This window comes from Cervus canadensis, chromosome 18 (genome assembly GCF_019320065.1).
Source record: "Cervus canadensis isolate Bull #8, Minnesota chromosome 18, ASM1932006v1, whole genome shotgun sequence".
Taxonomy (NCBI): Eukaryota; Metazoa; Chordata; class Mammalia; order Artiodactyla; family Cervidae; genus Cervus; species Cervus canadensis.
This window is the reverse complement of record NC_057403.1, coordinates 61,157,684-61,180,074: the sequence shown is the minus strand read 5'-3', so window position 1 is coordinate 61,180,074 and position 22,391 is coordinate 61,157,684. Positions and strand designations below refer to the sequence as shown.

Genomic DNA, 22,391 nt, shown 5'->3' with positions numbered 1-22,391 from the left:
CATTTATATCCAAACGTCATTCCTTTATTTTCTAGTTACATTCATTTGGTAGGTATAGACTTGATAGGAGAATCCTTCTGAGTGTGTTTGTTTTACATCTTTGCTAATAACAGGACTTATTGACCATGAAGTTCAAGGAATTATCTCTTACTTGATCACTTTTCACATATTTTAGTGTAAATGAGGACACAGCAGCACTGTCACTGGGGATAAATTGTAAATTATCTGAAACAGTTTCAAGCCTTTGTAAGGGTTATGTTTTAGAGCAAAATTCTCATCAGATCCCCATTACATCTTCTCTTGTTTAATGGCCTTGTTTTAAGCTCTCTTACTGGGAAGGATGAAGCTGATTGAAGGGTATGGAAATAATAAAGAAAACATGAGAGGAAATACATAACTTTTCTTTTAATAACATGCTAGGAGCTCAGTCAGGAAATTGACACAGATATTTCTTGAGTTATAAACAATAAGAGACGGTCACAGCAAAAGGTATGGCAATTTAAAATCTGTCAGGATCTAGGAAATAGCCTTCCTGTTCTTAGAAATTGAGAAAGCTGAAACAGTCCTCGAATTTTTCAGGGAAATCTGCTGCAGTTTGCCTGGGCATGACCTTTCATTCTTGGTATGAATTTTAACTTCCTAGAAATGGAGTCACTGTGTATTGTGTCTGATAGGAACCTTGGCCTTAATTTGTTTTTAGGTAGTTGTAATGGATAGAAATACTATTATGATACAGAATGGTATATTAGGACAGACTTGAGTCTTTTGACCTCAGTCATGTGTTATAATTTTAATAAGGATCTAAGAGATTTTATCTTTATGGGGAATATTGGTTAGGATTTTTACATTCCCATATGTTAAATTCAAGCATGATTGTGTTATTAGAAAGTTTTAGAAATTGAAATCTTTATTGTATTTTCAAAATCATTGAAGATTAAAAGGAAAAGCAGAAAGAAAGATCTTTGGAAAAAGTTACGTCTATTGAGAAAAATCTCTTTTTATAGTCCCCTCCTTCCTACTCACAGCTAACTGAGTAAATAGAAGTGGTTAATGTGATTATATTAAAAAATGGACTCATGTTGAAAGAAAGTCTTGCAGTGTTAGGTGGAGACACATCACTGATTGTCAAGAGGCCATATAGAGGTCTATTTTTATCTTTACCTCTACTGTAAGACTGAACTACTCTTAGGAAAGGACCCCAACCAAGTTAATAGAATAATACATACAAGATAACATCATAATTTGTCAATTTTCAACATTACTATTAAATCAGCGTTTTTTTATTTCTAGATGAAAATACCTTTCCCCTTTGGGAAGATTCAATGGAATTTAAATTATAATTAAAAGGTTATACTGAATTAGCATAAAGTGTGTGAAACTAGTACAAAAAAACTAGTAATAATCACAGCTAGTTTGATGTAGCACTTATTAAGACAAAAGGTAGTTCTCTGCCTTCCTGAGAGTATATTTCTGGGGAAAAGGCAAGAGGCAGCCAAAAAAAGAATAAAAAACAAAATAAAGGCAAAGAGACAAAACAAAAAAATACATATATAAATATCAGTTTAGTTCAGTTCAGTTGCTCAGTCATGTCCGACTCTTTGTGACCCCATGAATCGCAGCACACCAGGCCTCCCTGTCCATCACCAACTCCTGGAGCTTACTCAAACTCATGTCCATTGAGTTGGTTAGGCCATCCAACCATCTCATCCTCTGTCGTCCCTTTCTCCGCCTGCCTCCAATCTTTCCCAGCATCAGGGTTTTCCCAGTGAGTCAGTACTTCACATCAGGTGGCCAAAGTATTGGAGTTTCAGCTTCAGCATCAGTCCTTCCAGTGAATATTCGGGACTGATTTCCTTTAGGATGGACTGGTTGGATCTCCTTGCAGTCCAAGGGACTCTCAAGAGTCTTCTTCAACACCACAGTTCAAAATCATCACTTCTTTGGCACTCAGCTTTCTTTATAGTCCAACTCTCACATCCACACAAGACTACTGGAAAAACCATTGCTTTGACTAGACGGACCTTTGTTGGCAATGTCCCTGCTTTTTAATATGCTATCTAGGTTGGTCATAGCTTTCCTTCCAAGGAGTGTCTTTTAATTTTATGGCTGCAGTCACCATCTGCAGTGATTTTGGAGCCCAAATAAATAAAGTCTATCACAGTTTCCACTGATTCCCCTATGTTTGCCATGAAGTGATGGGACCAGATGCCATGATCTTAGTTTTCTGAATGTTGAGCTTTAAGCCAACTTTTTCACTCTCCTCTTTCACTTTCATCAAGAGCCCCTTTAGTTCTTCTTCGCTTTCTGCCATAAGGATGGTGTCATCGGCATATCTGAGGTTATTGACATTTCTCTCGGCAATCTTGATTCCAGCCTGGGCTTCATCCAGCCCAGTGTTTCTCATGATGTACTCTGCATAGAAGTTAAATAGGCAGGGTGACAATATACAGCCTTGATGTACTCCTTCCCCTATTTGGATCCAGTCTGTTGTTCCATGTCCAGTTATAACTGTTGCTTCCTGACTTGCATATAGATTTCTCAGGAGGCAGGTCAGGTGGTTTGGTATTCCCATCTCTTTCAGAATTTTCCACAGTTTATTGTGATCCACACAGTCAAAGGCTTTGGCATAGTCAACAAAGCAGATGTTTTTCCGGAACTCTTTTGCTTCTTTGATAATCCAGCAGATATTGGGAATTTGATCTCTGGTTCCCCTGCCTTTTTTTATCCAGCTTGAACATCTGAAAGTTCACAGCTCATATACTGTTGAAGACTGGCTTGGAGAATTTTGAGCACTACTTTGCTAGTGTGTGAGATGAGTGTAATTGTGTGGTAGTTTGAGCCTTCTTTGGCATTGCCTTTTTTAGGGATTGGAATGAAAACTGACCTTTTCCAGTCCTGTGGCCACTGCTGAGTTTTCCAAATTTGCTGGCGTATTGAGTGCAGCACTTTCACAGCATCATTTTTTAGGATTTGAAATAACTCAACTGGAATTCTATCACCTCCACTAGCTTTGTTCGTAGTGATGCTTCCTAAGGCCCACTTGACCTTGCATTCCATATATATATACATATATATATGTATATATATATAACAATGTATATATATACACACACAAGCATGGATATACACATATATGTAAAATTTCAGATAACGATGAATACATAAAGTAAATAGGATAAAACATCAGGCAGTTTGGTTTGCAGACTTCTATTTCAAGTGGGGTATTCACTGAAGTCCTCTCTGAGGACCTTACATTGGAACAGAGGCCAGTGGAAGCAGGAGCGGGATCCCTGTGCACATCCAAAGGAAGAGAATTCCGGGCAGTGGGGATGAACTTCAGGAATTAAGGAGTAAGTCATGATGTCTGAGGATGGAATTTGTGTGGGAGGTGAGGATGGTGTGAAGTGAGGTCGAGTTGTATATTGTAAGGCCATGGTCAGGACTTTGGATTTTATTCGAAAGGCTCAGATGAGTGGAATGGTCTAATTTCTGTTTTCCGCCTTCTCTCTTACTAGGGAAAAGGTAGAAGCAGGCCATGGCTTTAGTCCCCAAGAGAGATCGTGGCGGCATGAGCCAGAGGGGAGATGGTGATAAAGAGAGTTGGGGCATATCTTAAATGGAGGTGTATACCGCTTGCTAACGGGTTGGTTATCACTGCTCGTGTTTACCATTGACTCCTGCTAATATCCTTCAGCAAGTTCTCTACATTCCTCACATCATGTCTCAGTTTTTAATATCACCTGGAGTTAGCTTTTCTTGTTTTCTTCCTTTATCCTAACTTGTAGCAGGATTAAAGCTGTTCCCTGGCCCCACTATGCGGTCCAAACCACAGTCTCACCAGCCTGGAAGAGACCCCTGGGTATTCTTCATAGTCTGGGGAAAATAGCCCGCCTCCCAAATGAGGTTCCACCCACCCATCACTGTCACCAGAAAGTTGCGCTGCTTTGTTCAAGTGTTCTTTGCCAGCGCATGACAGATGTAGACGGATCTTCTCTTAGAAACTCTTTCCCCACTTAGTAATGCCTTCACATTGTTTGAGTTAAGTCAACTCTCAGAGCCTTGACTCCATGGGTGACTGGGAATCTCTGCTTAAATCCAATATAATTGATTTTCTGGCTAAAATCTTAAAGGGCAATTTCACTTCCCTTACTTACAGGTTCAAGAGTTTAATTTGTAGTTCACCCATCCATATTAAAAATAATTATGACTAATCAGTATTTTCAAGGGTGCATAATGACTATCATTTGTATTTGGGGATCAGGACAAATAAATGAGATAAGTGTAATCGAAAAGAGTAAGCCTGTAGTTTTCAGCATCACTTTTTCTCCTAATAAAAATGTTTAAATTGAGACACTGATGATGGTGATGATGATATTTTAAATTATATGGAAGCACAATTTTTATAAATGTAGGGCAAAGCTGAAATACCAAGGTTAGTGTATCAGTTGGTCAAAGTTAGATTATGTTATTACCCCAGCATTCAGTAGTTTTTATAAAAAAAATTCACCTTATTTATAACCAAACAGAGCACAAAACTGGAGAAGGCAATGGCACCCCACTCCAGTATTCTTGCCTGGAGAATCCCATGGACAGAGGAGCCTGGTAGGCTGCAGTCCATGGGGTCACGAAGAGTTGGACACGACTGAGCGACTTCACTTTCACTTTTCACTTTCATGCATTGGAGAAGGAAATGGCAACCCACTCCAGTGTTCTTGCCTGGAGAATCCCAGGGACAGCGGAGCCTGGTGGGTTGCCGTCTATGGCAAACACAGAGTCAGACACAACTGAAGCGACTTAGCAGCAGCAAAGCACAAAACAGTAAACCCGTTGTGGACTATTTCAAATACCAAATAAAGTGATTTTATAGTACTACAAACATGAAACAGTAGAACTTTCAACAATGTAGAAATTTGCCTGTTTGAGGTGCTCTCTTTAACACTTTTCCCTGTAAGTAAAATGTTGCAGATATTTGAATATATGTTAATCTTGATTTAAATTATCTTCTCCAGCTGCCTGTGCTACCATAGCCAGGTCTATGTTGATTTACGTTACCTTTTTTTGAGATGAGAGGTTTTGGCAGCCTCTCAGAAGTGAGCACTGCAATAGGATAACATGAAGGAAACCAGTGTATTTTCTCCATCGCTTGCTTCACTCTGTCCTCCAAGGACCAATAATAAAGTGTGTTCACATCTCAGAGTGAGACTCTGAGGCAAGACTAATGAGCAAAATCTTTTTATTTCTGAGCAAAATCAGTAAAACTAAATAGAAAACATGACTGAAAATGTGATTCAGCTGAGCAACAATTATACATGGCAGTTTAAAAAGGCATAAGGAAGTGGTACATAGTTTCAGAGATTCAACTACACCACAGAATTATAAAAAACAAGAACTTGAACAATTCATGTAGCTCCTGATATTAGCATAACTATCTTCAACTAATCTAAACTGTAGGATGGCATGCAAAGTGAAGGAGTAATGAAATCATGAACAGAAATCTTTGTATGAAAAAGCTAACCTTGATGTGATGGTCAGATGAGAAACAGTAGAACATCTTCCCTCCCCCCAGAAAATCTCAGCAATCACATTGCTTTTTAGTGTAAAAATGATGATTCCCCTCCTATCTGTAGCCCATCTTTCTCCAATCTTGTTCTACATTATGGCACTGGGTCTTTACCAACCTTTTCACATTCTTTCACTTGGCCCTTTTTTGTTTGTGTGTGATTCATGACATGTCTTAGTTAAATAGTCCTATTCAGAGGTGCTATTCCCTATCTTAAAAAATAAGTTTAGCAACTCAGTGCTGATTGGTGTATTAAACATATGCCCTTGACCTTGTAGACATGGGGGACTCAATGTTGAGAGTCGCTGTGATTATACACCCACAGCCATTCTCCAGCCACGGAAATGATGCAGAGAAAGGAATCAATCATTTTTTTTAAGCTGAAATGTGACAGTGGTCATTTTCTATTTTGGTTTGTAAACTCAGCATTTTTCTTAGAAGCATCTTAAATTAGCCTTGAATTGATTTTCATTCAACCAGCTCTGCAATTTTTGTTTGCAGCCTGAATTCTTTCACTGGCAGGTTTCTAAATGGGGCAAACCTCATTTCAATACTTTGGGACTAGGACCCGAAGGAGAAGTAAGGACTCCTGATGTAGACTCCGAAGTCATTTGCATTGCATTTGAATTGCATCAAATCCACAAATATTTATTATCTTGAGCAAACAGTTTCTAAATACCATACACAAAGGTTAATGCTGAACTCTAACATATTGAAGCTCTGAAGGCTGGTTTTCAACCTAGTCACACGTTCATATTGCCTGGGGAGCTTTCCGGACACTGACTACCAGAAAAGTGAAAGTGAAAGTCGCTCAGTTGTGTCTGACTCTTTGTGACCCCATGGACGTTACAGTTCATGGAATTCTTCAGGCCAGAATACTGGAGTGGGTAGCCTTTCCCTTCCCTAGGGGATCTTCCCAACCCAGGGATTGAACCCGGGTCTCCTGCATTGCAGGCAGATTCTTTACCAGCCAAGCCACGGGGAAGTATCAGGACAGTACCAGAACAAAGGTTATTTATTTACTGTGGATGGATGTTTGCACACTTTCAAAGTTGCATATTACAAATACAGCCCTGTGCTGGTCTTTTGGTGAACATATGCTTGTACGCCTGTTGGTTGTGTACCTAGGGGTGGAATTACTGGGTCATAGGAATAAGCATATGTCAAGCATTAGTAGACACTGCCAAATCTCTGTTGACCATTTGGATATCATCCTTTTTGAAGTGGCTATTCAGATCTGTTGCCCATTTTCTGCAGGGTTGTCTTCTTTTAAAAAAATTTTAGGAGTTCTTTATATATATAGTGGGTGAGTCCTTTACAGATTCATTTATTATAGATATTTTCCTTTCTCTCTATGGTTTGCATTTTCACGTTGCTGATGTCTTTTGATGAGCAGAAGTTCTTAATTATAATATATTCTGGATTTCTTTCTCTTTGCTTTCTGTTTGTTTTTGATAGGCTAAAATATAGTTACAGGAAGAGAATGCCAAACAACTTGATGTTTGAATAATTTTTATTACAGGCTAATTTTCCTTTGTAGTCATAAATATGTTCCCTCATTATCAAAGTTCAGTGCAATAAAAGTCGTGTTGCTCTGTAATGTAATCATATCATTTATTTCAAATATTTTCTTCTCTCTTTGAGGTGTCAATTTCATGATTAGCCAGAGAAGCCCCCAGTGGACTTTTCCTTGTCCAGCAGCAAATCTTGAGTGACTGTTGACTAAAATCAGAATTCAGATGGGATCTCTTGAGATCAGAGAATATGATGTATAGCACCAAGTTTCATTTCTTTGAAAAACAGGCCTTAGTATGGTCAAACCACTCAGCACTGTGGCCCTAACTCTGAGCAGACCCCCTTTTTCCCTCTTGCTGCTGCCTCCAGGACCTGTGCTCATCACTGGCTCTGGTTCAGGGAAAAGTGACTGACTCGTCTGCCTGTGACGTGCTTTCTTACACCACCCGCCTCTTTCAGCCATCACAGCTCTTTGAACTTGAGGGAGGACGGTCCTGCTCTTCCTAGCCTTGCAGGGCTTTGTTCAGTGAGGAATGCTCCATGGCAAAACTATAGCTGGGCTTCCAGCCTCAGCACTTACAGAAACTGATGCTATTGTTCCTGCAAGGCCGCGTCTTCCCCCGGACCTCGGGGATGGCCGGGAAGATCGGCTGTGTGATGTGCAGAGCACAGTCCCCTGACCCGGTCCCAGCCCTGCCCGCATGCCCAGTCATTCCCCTGTCCCCACTGAAGGCACGTGGCCAGGGGGACAGAGTGCCCTGCTCAGAGAGAGCCCCTGTCCTCTGCCCAACAAGCCTCTGCAACTTAGGATTTTGGGGGATCTTGCTTTCTTTGTTCTTCTAAGGCCCCTCGATGGATTGCACAGTTCCCGGTTAATCCTCAGTTATATTCGAGCACAGCGCATAAATAATTTGCCATTGAAAAATTAAAGGTCTTCCTGCCACAGGAGTAGTGGGAAGTTGGCAGAGGAAAGAGCCAGCTTGCCCTCTGCGACAATAGCATCTGTCACCTAGTCTAACTTCCTGAGAGCACGGAACGTGATAAAAGGATTGGGCTCAGCCTCCGCTCAGCACCTACCATACTTCTTTAGGTGCAAGATCCCAATCCCGTTGTGGAAGTGAACAGATTCGGTTGTGTTCATCCACATAGAAAGGTTGGGTGTTTGTTTCACAAAATACCCGGTATATATGAAGTTCCAGAATCCATTATATCTGATACAGTATGGCAGGTAAATTGATGGAAAATTAATTGGAAGACGGTTCCAAACATAATAACTCAGCAGAAACATCCAGAATCAATTAATCAAACTGCAACTCATTTTAATTGGACATCCTCTAACCTGGAGAAGTCGTTGGAATGTCTAATTAAGCTTTCAAGCCCAGCCCTATTTACTTGAGCCATGTTTTCCTGAACAGCTACATCTTAAAATGAAAGGTTAGTAACTTGAAGCCTAATGGTAAAGTAAAAATCTTCAATATCCATGTGCTGCAAATGTTTATTTTATTGGACATCACATTTTCTTGGTAATTTAAAAATGTAATTTAAAGCTATTTGATTAGGCAAACATTAGCTCTTTAAAAGGGCTTCCCAGGTGGCTTAGTGGTAAAGAATCGCCTGCCAATACAGGAGACGCAGGTTTGATCCCTGGGTTGGGAAGATCCCCTAGAGAAGGAAATGGCAACCCACGCCATGCCTGGGAAATCCTATTGACAGAGGAGCCTGGTGGGCTACCGTCCATGGGATCGCAAAGAGTCAGACACTCAGTCATGTCTGAGCACACGCACAGGAAACTCTTTAAAAGTACAGAATCAAGAAATCTTATTTACAAACTGTGTTGATTCTCCTCTCACTATCGCAGATGCTGTTTAAGCATGCATTTCACATGTATGTACATGTATTTCTACCTGTGAATATCCCCGTCTTCTGACCTTCCTCTCCACTTGGTGTCTATTTCTACCTCTGACATCATGCTATGTCCATGTTTCCCTTCCTAAACCCATTACTAGACCGTGAGATCTGTGAGACCAAGACCCACTGATATAACTCTGTACCTCCAGTGTCAGACAGTGTCCAGAAAAGAGCTGCTAAATTATCTTGCCATTGAAATCGAGTGATCTGAGGAGAAGAAAATGGAACTCTTCTTTTTTGACCGGGTTTTGGTGTGGAGAGGAAGGAGGCATCCCCAGCTGTAGGTTTTTGTCTTAACTCTGCCTCTGACTAAACGTGTTTATTCTGAAATTTCTCAGCTATGCCCACGGGCTAGTCCCTGAACTTGTCTGTGCCTCTAGTTTCTCATCTGCAACAAAAACAGCAGAAAACAAACAAGAATGAATGAGTTGGAGCTGATGAAAATGGATGTCTTTTAAGTTGTTGGACTCCAGGTTATTTAGTTATTATTATGTCACTGGCAGACTGAGATAAACCCCTAAATCAGAGAGCCTGTGGATATTTCAGAGTGACAAATGCATAACAGACTGTGATTTAGTGGTGCTGTGTACTATAAACTCTACAGCGTGATTTAAAATACTGTAACATGAAGTCAGTGAAATACACCAGGAATACACACCTCTAATGCAGATTTCATAGCATCTGGCCCTCCTCCAAAGAGTGCCTGGGCCAGAGCTGAAACCAAAGCTGCAGGCTGCCCTCCTTACCCAGGAAAGAGAATGCCAGCAAGGATGCCCCAAGAATCTCTGTCATAGACTTGACTGAGCCCTAGACATTCTTACTGAGTCGAGATAGCAGCGGCCTGGATGTGGAAGAAAGATTTCCTGGAGATGAGGAATGCAGAGAGGCGCCAGGGGTTGCAGAAGACTGAGCAACCGTAGGAGGAGCGCAGCAGCGTGACAGCGACTCTGAAACTCTGGGAAAACATCAGCTCCTTCCTGCCTTGCCCAGGAGCCTGGAATTGTACGGTGTCTGGCTCCACACCACACGAATTCTGGACTTACAAATACAGCATATGACACCCACCCCCTTACGGCTTTCATATTCTTCATTGAAGAGCTACAAATTATGTCAGCTGAAGCCATTTGAATATAGACATTTAATACAGCCATTTGACTCAATACCTTTAGACCATGAAAATTTTGCACCTTGTTTTATGTCCCTGGATATGTTCCAGTTTCTCCTGGTTTATAGTCTATGAGAACTTGAATAGAATTTGTATCCTCCTGTTGTGTGAAAATAGTATAAATCTTAATTATGTTGAATTGGTTCATAGTGCTTTTCAGCTCTACTATGTCCTTTTACTTTTCGGTCTATTCATTCTATGAATTTTTGAGAGTTTGGTGTTGAAACTCCAAATAAACATCTTAATTTATCTACTTAAACAATAATTGCAATATATAGGGGAACTATATGTAACTTTGTTATGTTTTAAAAAAAACTGGTGAGAATGGCAAAAATAAATAAATATAACCATTCTCACCAGTTTTTTTTTAATATAACAGTTACATATAGTTCCCTTATATATTGCAATTATTTTTTAAGTAGACAAATTAAGATGTTTATTTGGGAGCATTACATCTATGAATCTGAATTATGTTACACCATGAGTCCAGGCTTCTTTTAGTTTTATCTTCATGGTATGTCATTGTCCAAAAACATAGAATTAATTTATTCAGAAATATTCATTGAGTTTTATCGATGTTCTCAGTCCCAGGGACCCAAACATCCCTTTGAGGAAATGTACCTCTCTTCAACTTTTGAAGCACCGTGCTCCCAGCTGTGACTACAATCAGTTTCATGAATGAGTGTGTTGATTATTAACAGTAAATTAATTGAGTATTAATACTTAGCTATGACTAATGCTCATTTAGCTGTAGTTATAAATAGTTACTGCAACGCTATTATGTGTGAGCTAGTGAAGGACAAGGGAGCTGTCATGCTGCAGTCCACGAGGTCACAAAGAGTTGACTGAACAACAACAAATTACATGTCAGGTGCTGTTCTGTGTGCTGGGGTTTCAGTGTGATTGAAATAGCCCTAACTGAAAGTGTATTTTGATGGAGAGACACCGGTAATATACAAAGTAAATTGTTCAAATGTAAAGCTTGCTGGATGATGACAAAGGCATATTTTTGTAGGGTCTTTCTGGAAAATTTCTGGTTCTAAAATTAAACAAAAAACCCACCTCTTTAATCTCTGAGAATAAGGAGACCTTACATAAATGGGGCTAGATTAGGAGCTCACTAGATGAAGTGAGGGAGGAGGGAGTAAACACATTTTAGGAAGAAAGAACAGGTATGGAGCGGGTATACAGTCCTGGCGGTGAGATGGCATCGTCTGTTCAAAAGATGAAGCTCCTTTTCAGAGTTTCCAAGAACATCTAAGTATTTCTGGGTAAATCACCCAGATTATTTAGATTAGGACACTATTTCCCAATTTCAAGTTCTGAGCTTTAACTTATTGGTATTCCTGGGCACGTTGTATGTCCAAGTGCACGCAGAGGTTTCGTTCCCATTGAGACAGTGCTTTATATACTGAGTCAGGTGATTGTCTTGGTCTGATTCACAGCCTTATGTCTGGCCCACCACAATCAGTATTTCTTGGGAGCCTACGCCTGTATTTTTAAGAAGCCTTCCCATGAGATACTCATATTCCTGACGTTTGAGAACCTCTGCCTTACAATGTGTGTGTGTTAGCCACTCAGTCGTGTCCGACTCTTTGCGATCCATGTGCTATAGCCCCCCAGGCTCCTCTGTCCATGGAATTCTCCAGGCAAGAACACTGGAGTGGATTGCCATTTCCTCCTCTGCTGCCTTAGGATGGCAGGGTCTGATTCTTCCCAAACTCTTAAAACCTCTTCAAGGGCGGCTTGGTAAGTGCATGTTGTTACCTGTCATTCAATAAATGTTACACCACTGTGTGTCTCCATTAATCCACTTCCCCAATATTGTTGAGAATCTTTCCAATCTTAAGGCAACAAACACTGGTCCAACACTAGGAAGAAATTCACTGGGAAATAGACCCAACAAAAGCAGATACTCTGGCGCTCAATCTGATCCTGCGTGTTTTGATGAAAGGATAATGACCAAAAGATCACATTAATGCACTGTCAAGTTAGAAGAACTCAAGGATTCCTTCATAATTCTCACTAATGAAAGCTGTCCCGGCATCAGGATTAGGTTTCAATATGAAGGACAAGCACATGTGTGGAGCCTGCCTGTGTGCTAAGAAGCTTCAGTCCTGTCCAAGTCTTTGTGACTCCATGTGACCTCAGGGGAGCCCACCAGGCTCCTCTGTCCATGGGACTCTCCAGGCAAGAATACTGGAGTGGGTTGCCATGCCCTCCTCCACCCACAAATATATGCTTATTGCAAGAAAAAATTAGTTTCTACATAAGAATGTCAATACATATCACTCTTATTTTGAATGAAAGTGAAATAGAGCCTTTAATTAGTTCTTTAAAATAAAATAGACTGATTTTAAAAGTCTCCAATTTAAAGTTTTATACAACTCTTTTAGAAAACAAATCTGTAACAAATTCAACCTTTGGGGAAAAAATGAATCAATGAATTTTATCGTTATGAATTCTTTTAATAGTATTTTGTCACAAATCGTGCTTCCAAAAGCATATAGACCCTTCCGACTCCGGCCATTCTCTGTTGAAGGCCATGATTTTGGCCTCTATGAGGCCTCAGTCTTGCTTGGTCTTAAAATCCTGAACAAAACAGCTCGGAACCTGTTCGCATGTGCAGCATTTGCCTTGTAGGTGGAACGGCCACCCGGCAGAGGGGCTTCCTGGGCTGCATTCGGTCTCTGCAGTTGAACGGAGAGGCCCTGGACCTGGAGGACAGAGCCAGGGTGACCCCGGGAGTGGAGCCGGGGTGCGCGGGGCACTGCAGCAGCTACGGGAGGCTATGCCACCACGGGGGCGCATGCAGGGAGAAGCCCAGCGGGTTCTCCTGTGACTGCACCTCCTCCGCGTACGCCGGGCCCTTCTGCTCGGACGGTGAGTGTGTCGGGTCCCCCCAGCAAGACCGACCCCACATGAATAAAAGCTCCAGCAGTTCTTTTCTTTGTAGCTATTTAAAACAAAAATATTTCCATTCCTGAACATTTTTTGGGGGGAGGGCAAATTGCCTATTTTATGCCCATGACATTACATTACTTAAATATTTGCCTCAGTTCTTTAAAAACTGTCTTTTAATGATAAACCTTCTAATAGTCGCCTCTAGTGGTATAAAGTGTCAGCCGCTCCATTTGCTCTTTTCTACCTACTGTTAATGCTCTTAAATAATACAGGTGTCAACAGCCAGTCCCATGGGGGCAGTTCTCATTTTTAAAATCATTACAAGCATTGTTGTTATTTTTGAAGATGGCCAGCCATGCAAAGACATTGGGAAGCCTTGTTGTTTGAGCAAACAAATATTATTTAGCAAACAGGACTAGAAATAACTTTTCCATTGAGCATCGATGTGTAACAAAATAGAGATACTCAGGCACCTTGTTCTGTGAAATGCTGACTTTCTGTTGGTGAAGTGAAACAGTGGACCATTTTTCAGCGGGTCTTGTTCACTGATCCACGTCATGGAAGAAGGGAAAAGCTGAGTGTAGCACTTAGTGTTCTGAACAGACTTCTGTGAATAGACAAACATTTGCTACACCTTCATAGTTCCTCATAGAAAATTGTCATCCAGTTTAATTCAATTGCTTTACTTAAGTGTTTCTGGACTACTGAACCTTTACCTGAAGAAGACTAATGAAAATTGGCCTCAAACTGAAGCAATCCTACTTTGCAATAAAAACATTTGGGATTATTTAAAGGAAAGTTGACCAAAATTAACTCTTCAAATCATCTATTTTCTATCAGGGATAACTTATCATTTAAAATCAACCTTGGGTAATCAACCACTGCTTCTGCCTTTCTATAATCGTCCTGTTTAAAGTTAGAACTAAGACCATGTCTTTACAAGAGCATGTCTTCATTTTCTGAATCTAAATGATTTCCAGGTCATCTGGCAAAGTGTAATCGGGAATGTTATTCTGCATCCACATAGTATATAGGATTTAAAATGAATATTGTGCATAGTAAAAATAAAACAAACAGACAAAACCCCTGAAGCACTGAGTGGAGATGTTGCCACATTATCCATGCACATCACCTGCAGCTCACATTCAGCAACCACACAGTGAGGAAGGGAAGAGTTATGGAATCCCAAACTAGTTGCCCCTTCCACCATCCTCTTCATCTTTATATAAATATATTTGGGTGTGTGTGTGTGTGTATGATTTAGGATATTAATCCTAAATTAATAAATACTAATCCTAAATGAATAAATCCTAAGTATTAAAATCACTTATGTAAGTAAAATGATTTTTTAAAATTTGGATAGTTATTTTTTAAATTTAAAAAGTATCATAACTGAGACCACTGAACAATCCTTGTTCTTCAGTTTTTTAACATAAAATGTGCTTATCATTTCAGAGATTTCTGCCTATTTTGAATCTGGCTCATCTGTGACTTACAATTTTCAAGAAAATTACTCCTTAAGTAAGAATTCCAGCTCCCACGCGGCTTCGTTTCATGGTGACACCAGGCTGAGCAGGGAAACGATCAAGTTTAGCTTCCGCACAACACGGACGCCAAGCCTGCTGCTCTATCTGAGTTCCTTTTATAAAGAGTACCTTTCCGTTATCATCGCCAAAAATGGTGAGTGCTGTTCAGATGAGAGAAAATAGCATCAGAGCATTAGATCGGCAATAATGTGGATGCTTCTCGTGTTCTTGCTTCTCAGACACAAACAGGAAAAAAAGTGAGCCTGCTTGGTGTATTCAGTATTGTTTTTCAGTGCTGTAGGGCAAATGTAATCTAAAAGGATTATTTAAAATACTTAAAATGCCTTTATAGCCTTATAGTTTTGGTAATTTAACATATTCTGTGTGAATTTTTAATTTCTGTAGATAAAATATTTATTATAATTTATTATTGCTAGAAAATCTTTACTGTTCCATGTGATTATCAGTACCAATTTTCTGGTTCATTTTGAAATAAAATGCCTGTTTGTACATAACAAATATTTCCTTCAAATCAAAGTAGAGAAGTTTTGACAGAATGTTAGCTAATTAGCATTATGTATAAGAAAATGTCCATAAAATAATCTCTTGGTTCTGATTTTCGGCAATAAAGTAGTCATGGGTACATCAGTGCAGGATAATGGTGTGTGGTTTAGGATGTGTGTGCTACAGACACCCACTTACTGTTGTTCTCGTCCCTTTATCTGGGTTAGAGATAAAAAATTTTATGAATAAATTGTCTGGGTGAGGAAAACAAAGGAACATACAAGCATGCAGATGTATCATTTCAACTAAATCAAATATGGCCCAAGGGCACTGAACACCAAATTAGAAAAAATATTGTTCAATAAGTATATTCCTCCTCACAATATATATTTTGAGCTTGAAGTTTATCTACATATATTTGTTAAACTGAAAGATATCCTGTGAAGTAGATTTACTGCCATCTTTGCAGGCAATTAAATGAGTAGTAGTAACTCTAACAGTAAGTTTGGCTTAAAACTATTCATCTCACCCTAATTTCATTCCAAACTCTATAACCATTACCACTTGAAAAATATTCCTTATCTTTAGTAAAACTGTATTTGATAATAATAATTCCATTCATCAGTTGCATTTCAGGAATGGTAGGCATATTTTTTGAAAGATGAATTACAGAAAAGTTACTGCAATATTCCACAGTAGTTTGGCATTTCATAATATATTAAACCTTATTATTTTAAGTCAGAGGCTAGTACAAAGATTTGCATGTGCTTAATTACATATTTGACAAAGTAAATATTTGCAAGAAAGAGCCTGCTTATTTGCAGCATGTTTGCTCTTAATTTTGGGGAAATAGTGCAATTTCACATGGAAACTGACTTCTAGGAATTATGATGAAAGTGTACAGTCAAATGAACTGTTGTGAATTCTTCCTGAGGAATTAGTAAGTAACAAAAAAGGACTCTGAGTTTTTTTTAAGGCATTTTAAAAAATATAATTTTAACTAAACTATAACTTTTCCCCTCTACTTTAGGAAGTTTGCAGATCAGGTACAAGCTAAATAGATATCAAGAACCTGATGTTGTTAACTTTGATTTCAAAAACATGGCCGATGGGCAACTTCACCACGTAAAGATTAACAGAGAAGAAGCAGTGGTCTTTGTGGAGGTAATAGAGAAAATACAACAGAAGCGTGGTTACAATTAAGCTCCCCAGCCTGACGGACCTGCAGCAGAAATTGGATAATGGATAGATTAAATAAAATCATTCTTCCAGTGCCACCCTTACACAAATCATAGACCGTCATATGTTTTCAGTTTTTTTAGCAATAGGATTCGGTTTAAGAGATTAATCGTATTTAATACTTAAAATTGCCAAACTTTCCTATTTGTTTTACTTTACTCTTTTAGTTTAGCATAATCTACTATTGGCAGAACTGTTGCTACTCTCATGAAACCGGTTTACTTCAGATGGTTGTACATGCAGCCATATTTCTTGCACAGAAATTAATGATCACAATTTCAGAATGAATTTTAAAATGATGTGAATTATAGCAGAGAAAGTTGAATTATTCACTCTACCAGCTTTTGAAGAAGAGCACATATGTTTCAGCCCTCTAGATACAGGAAAATTTCTTAGCTGAATGACTCAAGTAAAAATACCCAGCTAAGTAAAAATATCAAGATGAAGATAACTTGTATCTTTTTGTTGGTTTTCTCCATTTGAATTTCTTATACAGTGGAGAAAAATAAAGTGATATAAGGGGATAGAAGGTAGGGTGCACTGGTATCTGAGGGTAGCATAGAAGTAGTTTAGAAAATAATATTCACCTGTATAAATGACTGACTTTAAACTTAGTTTTTCTAATCTTTGGGGCCATATTAACAATTGCCTATTTTATCATTTTCTTTTGTCTTCCTTTGCTTCCTGTCCTCTTCTCAATGGCAACATCCATGTGGACATTTGCATCTCATGTAACAATTTTGTAGATTGATGAGAGAGTGAGGAGGCAAGTCCACCTGACATCAGGTACAGAACTCAGTGCAGTCAGATCCCTTGTACTGGGCAGGATTATAGGTAAGTAAAAGGAATGGCCTTTTGCCTAATCATGATGCATAAACATGGACCAGAAGAGTCATGTTCCAGATATGCGCGCACACACACACACACACACACACAAATTCATCATGCCAAAAGGAACTGCTTGCCTTATTTCAGTTGTGAAGTGAATGATAATCAAGGCAGAAACTGTATTTTCTCAGGGGTGTGTGTAATTGTGAGCTGGGGCATTTTGTAAGATGAGCAAGCTTCCTCCTTGAATAGTAACGCCATGCTGGTGTCTGCCCTATGTCAGTCCAGCATAATGAAACATGGTCTCACTCTCACACTTCAAAAATATCGAATAATAAAGGTATAAATAACACACCGTATATCAATCAGCTGCCAAACATATAAACCATCATCTAATGATAGCACTAGGACTAGGTCAGAAGAATATGGAGGAGAAAGCAATTGCCATTCTGCTGGTTAGTGAATATGCTTCAGGTTGTGGCCTGGATCCTGTCTGCTTTGTTGAAGGCAGTGGCCAGCCACTCCTGCTGACTTATAATATAACCCAGTGTCTGTCTAAATGCCTTATAATTCTTATTTCTATCCACCAGTCACCTGTGATAATAACATGGAAATAGAAACATACTCTTGCCATTTTAGCATCAAAACATGTGCTTTTTAAAATACTTGCCAACAAAGACTAAACGGAAAGAGGGGCAATAAATTTTAAAAGAGATTTTCTTTTTAGATATAAATGTGAGGTTGGAGGACTTCCTGTAGTCTGATTTTTATTCCTAGTTTGATATTTCACATTAATCTGGAATATTTTGTCCAAGATAGTAAATGAAATATTTTCTTTTTTGACCTTTTCAATTACTTGTACCTTGATATATCTTTTCTTACATTCCCTGTACATAATGTTAGAATCTTGAGAATGCTTGATTAAACCTGTGGGTGAATGATCAGATATTGGCTTTGAGAAGGTTAATACTAAAGTTTACAAATATTTATAGTCTTTCTAGCATTGTGACAGGCGCCAATGTTGTATGCTCTTATTCTCCAAATAAAGGAAATATGAATTGAATTGTTCTTCTAGTATGCTAGGTGGACATGAAATATATGTGTAAAGTACTACTTAGATATCTGGAAGCTTAACTGGAAAATCCCAAGTGAGTTTAATAGCATAAATCACATAAATTCAACTACAGTAATAAAAAAGATCAAATAATTATAATAAATCTCAATTTCAAGAGTTCCTCAGTCTAGCAGGGTATGAGTTGAGGCATTTTACAAAAAAATGTAAAATTAAAAAGATTAAAAATTCTAACAACTATGCATAATGTTGATAAAATCATATTTTTGAAGAAACAGCATCTTCAAACTTAATGCGGGATTTGCTGATGAAAATATTTTGTGTGAATAGAAATATGTTAAATATATTATAAAACAATTGGGAAACTGACCTGCATTCTATGAGGAAGATTGTATTAATCAAACAGTAGACTAATAACATTCATTATATAGATACTTGTTTCCCTTTTTATAATGAATATTGCAGATTAGTAAGGAATTAAAGATGTTAATGTTTTTACTCAAGAATAGTGTATTATTGAAACTCATATCACTCATGCTGAAAAATAAGATTAAAGTCCAAGTTCCGCAGTGAACTTTAGAGTCTGAATCAATTAATTCTCCTAAGAATATAGGTATGAATTAATTGATATCCTAAGGTGTGAATCTTGACCAAAGACTTAACATTGCATGTAAATCATGTGTAATTCAAAGGAGACTAATAATTTATGGTCATATGGTGTGGTATATGTATGCATTTATAACAAAATGTTATGTAGTATATTACTACATTTTAATATGCTATGTTCATTTTTGGTAAAAATAGATGCTAAAATGGAGCTATTCGTTTTCCAGAGAGTTGCTCCATCTTGAAGTTTCTATGTTAGTCGCAGTCCTCCAAGAAGCCATTGTCAAGACAAAATTAACCATGTGAGGGTTTTATCAAGGGGACACTTGTGAAAGAGAACGTGAGGAGAGAGCTTGTCAGACTGCATGCAAGCCTCCTTCCAGTGGGGAGAGAGGGAGGGAAAGTTAGAATCGCCCTGGACTTCAGCTTGGTGGGGGAGCCGAGTCTGTCGGCCGCCAGGGGAGTCTCGGGTCTCCAGAAGGTGGGTGTGCCTTGGAGTCCCCGCTGCGGTCAGCTCTTGCCTGGGAACAGCCGTGGGAAGCAAGGCCCTGGCCCAAGCATGAGGATGAGTGTCAGAGCCGGCACCTGGGGCCCTCGGTCGGTTCCTCTCACCCAGTTGGAGGTCTGCGAGGCACATTCTCATGGCCTCGTGCTAACCAACTATGGTTTTCACTTTTATAAGCCCATTTGGTTCCCTTATTCATTTAGCACATACGCTGGGATCACCTGTTGTGAACACAGAGAATGCCAGTCAGCAAGGCAGACGTTGCATCTGCCCTCACAGAATTTATGGTTAGTGGGAGAACAGATAATCATAATACACAATGTTCCAGTATATCTAATTGAGTGTAGTATACCCTATATTGCTTGGGATAAAATAGCTCCAAATTATCCTCCAAAGTAAAGAAGTTAAAATACCGTGGAACTCCCCTGGCGGCCCAGCGATTAGGACGAGGTCTTGCACTGCCATGGCCCTGGGTTCAGTCTCTGTCAGGGAACTGAGATCTTGAAAGCTGCATGGTGCAGCCAAGAAAAATAGTAAAATACTTATATCATTTTACAATATCTGAGTATTTCTTTTAAGGGAGCAGAAAATAAACATTAACCAATTTTTTTAGAGTTGTCATTTGCCTACATTTTCAACCAAAGACTCAAGGATATGACCATCCACTGCCATTTCAGATGGACCCCAGAAATAAAGGACATTCTTCCCCTGTTTTTCATACTCATTCCTTACACTTAGGAAGAATCATGGGAATAATTTTGGATTATTGTCACTGTTAATCAATATTACTAGCAGATGTTGAGAGGAGGGTAAATTTTAGAAATCATATCAATCTGTACTGTGATGACTTGAAAACCATCTCTAACTCCCTACTACACTTGAAATATTTGAGGACTCAGTAACTTTGGCAGTGATTGTCATTAGTAGTTGGGAGCTAGGTTGGGAAGATCAAGCTCTTTGCCAAAGCAGCTCAATTCAGACACTCCTATATTCAATAAAGTACATTACATTTGCTTTTCATATTCAGAATTCACTATAAGGTGAAGCTCTGGATTTTGTGTCTGGATACTTTAGTATGTTAGGATAGATTTATGATTTATTTGAGTAAAAGCTGGATGATTATTTGCACTCATCCTGAGCAGTAACTTTTGTATATTGGAGGTGATTGATGACCATTAAAGATCATTTCTCTCTTCTGAGGCCACAGAGCCAGGAAGTGCTCTTGGATCACTGTGGTGGGATTTAGGCCAGATGTAAATAAAGTCTGTAGTCAGCCAGGAATGGACATCCACTTACCCTGATGAAGAGCTTTGAGAACGATCTCAATGTGTCAGGAATCCTTTATGTAAAACCCACTTCAGAGCCCAGAGGTGAGGAAAATATGTGAGCCAAGCAAGCTAAGGGCACTGCAATTGTGTAAATATATTGTGAAACATCTCTTAAGATAATGGAGGGTTTATTTTAAAAGAGAAGTACCATTTGGAGCAAAAAAATAGAGTCTACTTTAAAATCACTTTTTTGTATTCATCAGGTTGATTTTTGAATATTTTGATAATTAAAACATAAACCATTCTCAGTACTTGGCATGACTTCATCCTTAGCATGGCTCTAGTCATTTCCAGACACAGCTATATCATTTTGAAATTGGCCATACCTAGAAACTTAAAAACAGCCTTTCTCCTCATCGTGATACATGAGCATTGATCAAAAGTGTCATATTCTAAAAGCAGAGAACACTCATGAGGTTGAAATGTTTAATCTGATTTTAATTGTAGAGCAAATGATAAGGTAGACACTGGGATTTTGTCAGAAGCACATATAATCACAAGTACGTGCTCCAGGTGGGATGGGCAAGTGTATGCCATTGACAAGGATTTGGCTGTTAAACATCATAAAACAGAGATCTACTTACACTTCAATAGAGAGCAAATGATAGAAGCCAAAACCCCAAATCCCAAATTATGTATCAGCTGCCAAAACCTAGAAGCCCTCAGACAGTGATAAAACTCAAATAATTTCTAAAATAAAAAGGAGAAAGCAATTGTTTTATTTCTCTAGTTTACTGATGTGCTAGAAAATGTACCTGCACCAGGAATAAGTAAAGAATAAAACCACGATCAGGGCCTCACAGTACTGTGTGAGTGAATTTGTTACAGACCAGGCATTGATGGATGAGAGAGGGAGAGGATGCAATTGACCGGAGTCTGGATACAGGACCTTCGGGGTGGAGAGAGGGCACAGCCACAGCAGAGACATGGGTCCGGCCAGCCATGTTTGGCTCTGTCAGAGCAAGGCCAGTGAAATGTGAATTCTGCTCGTGTTGTCTGTTAAGTATAGCCAAGGGCTGGAGATGGTTTCCATGTCATCAGAGTAAGATATTGCTTCCTCTAAATCATCCTCCTTGCTTGGGAGCTGCTGGTAATGCTTGTTAATGATGATTGGAGCTAAAAATCGTTCCTACAGTCCACTCCCATTTGTAGAGATGAGGACAGAGAAAACACTTCCTCCATTTCTGTTCTTCCTTCTGAAGAGGCAGACAGTCTGATGTCATTTCTTTGTTAAGTGTGTTCAAAATGTATTAACTACTGAGGCCAAAGTGAATGATTCCTCAATCAGCTCCTTTAAGAGACCTACTTAACCAAAGATTACAGAAAAAGACATCTCTCCACGATGTAATTAATCAAAGGAAATATGCAGGTATAAAGGTGTTTGGCTAATTCATTAAGCATTTATTGGGTCACAATTCCACTACATGGAAAAAAAAAATCTCTGTTAAGATCGTTACATACTCTTGAAATTGCATAAAAGCCTCTCATAGCATAATGTGCCCACATTATGAATAATAACATAATTTAACCTGTTGCAAAATGATTGAAAATTACTGTTCAGAGGCTGAGTGATGTTTACAGCAACGACTTATGACTTTTGTATGTGAGAAATGTCATGGTGCAAGAACACTGACAGCAGAAACCGGTTGGCACATCTTGGTGGGAAGAGGCAGGTTGCGTCAGATAAACTGGGTCCATCTTCCTCGAAAAATTAATAGGCTGCATCACATT

General features: G+C 39.0%; 1 protein-coding gene across 2 annotated transcripts in view; it reads left to right on the top strand.

Annotated features, from left to right (window-relative positions):
• Positions 1-22,391, top strand: part of CNTNAP4 (contactin associated protein family member 4) — a 268,149-nt gene that overhangs the window by 227,442 nt on the left and 18,316 nt on the right. For both annotated transcript variants that reach the window (XM_043434893.1, XM_043434894.1), the window contains 4 exons: positions 12,792-13,031; positions 14,508-14,732; positions 16,113-16,246; positions 17,068-17,155. In XM_043434893.1, the coding sequence (XP_043290828.1) occupies positions 12,792-13,031; positions 14,508-14,732; positions 16,113-16,246; positions 17,068-17,155 (687 nt within the window). The remainder of the gene's footprint in view (positions 1-12,791; positions 13,032-14,507; positions 14,733-16,112; positions 16,247-17,067; positions 17,156-22,391) is intronic.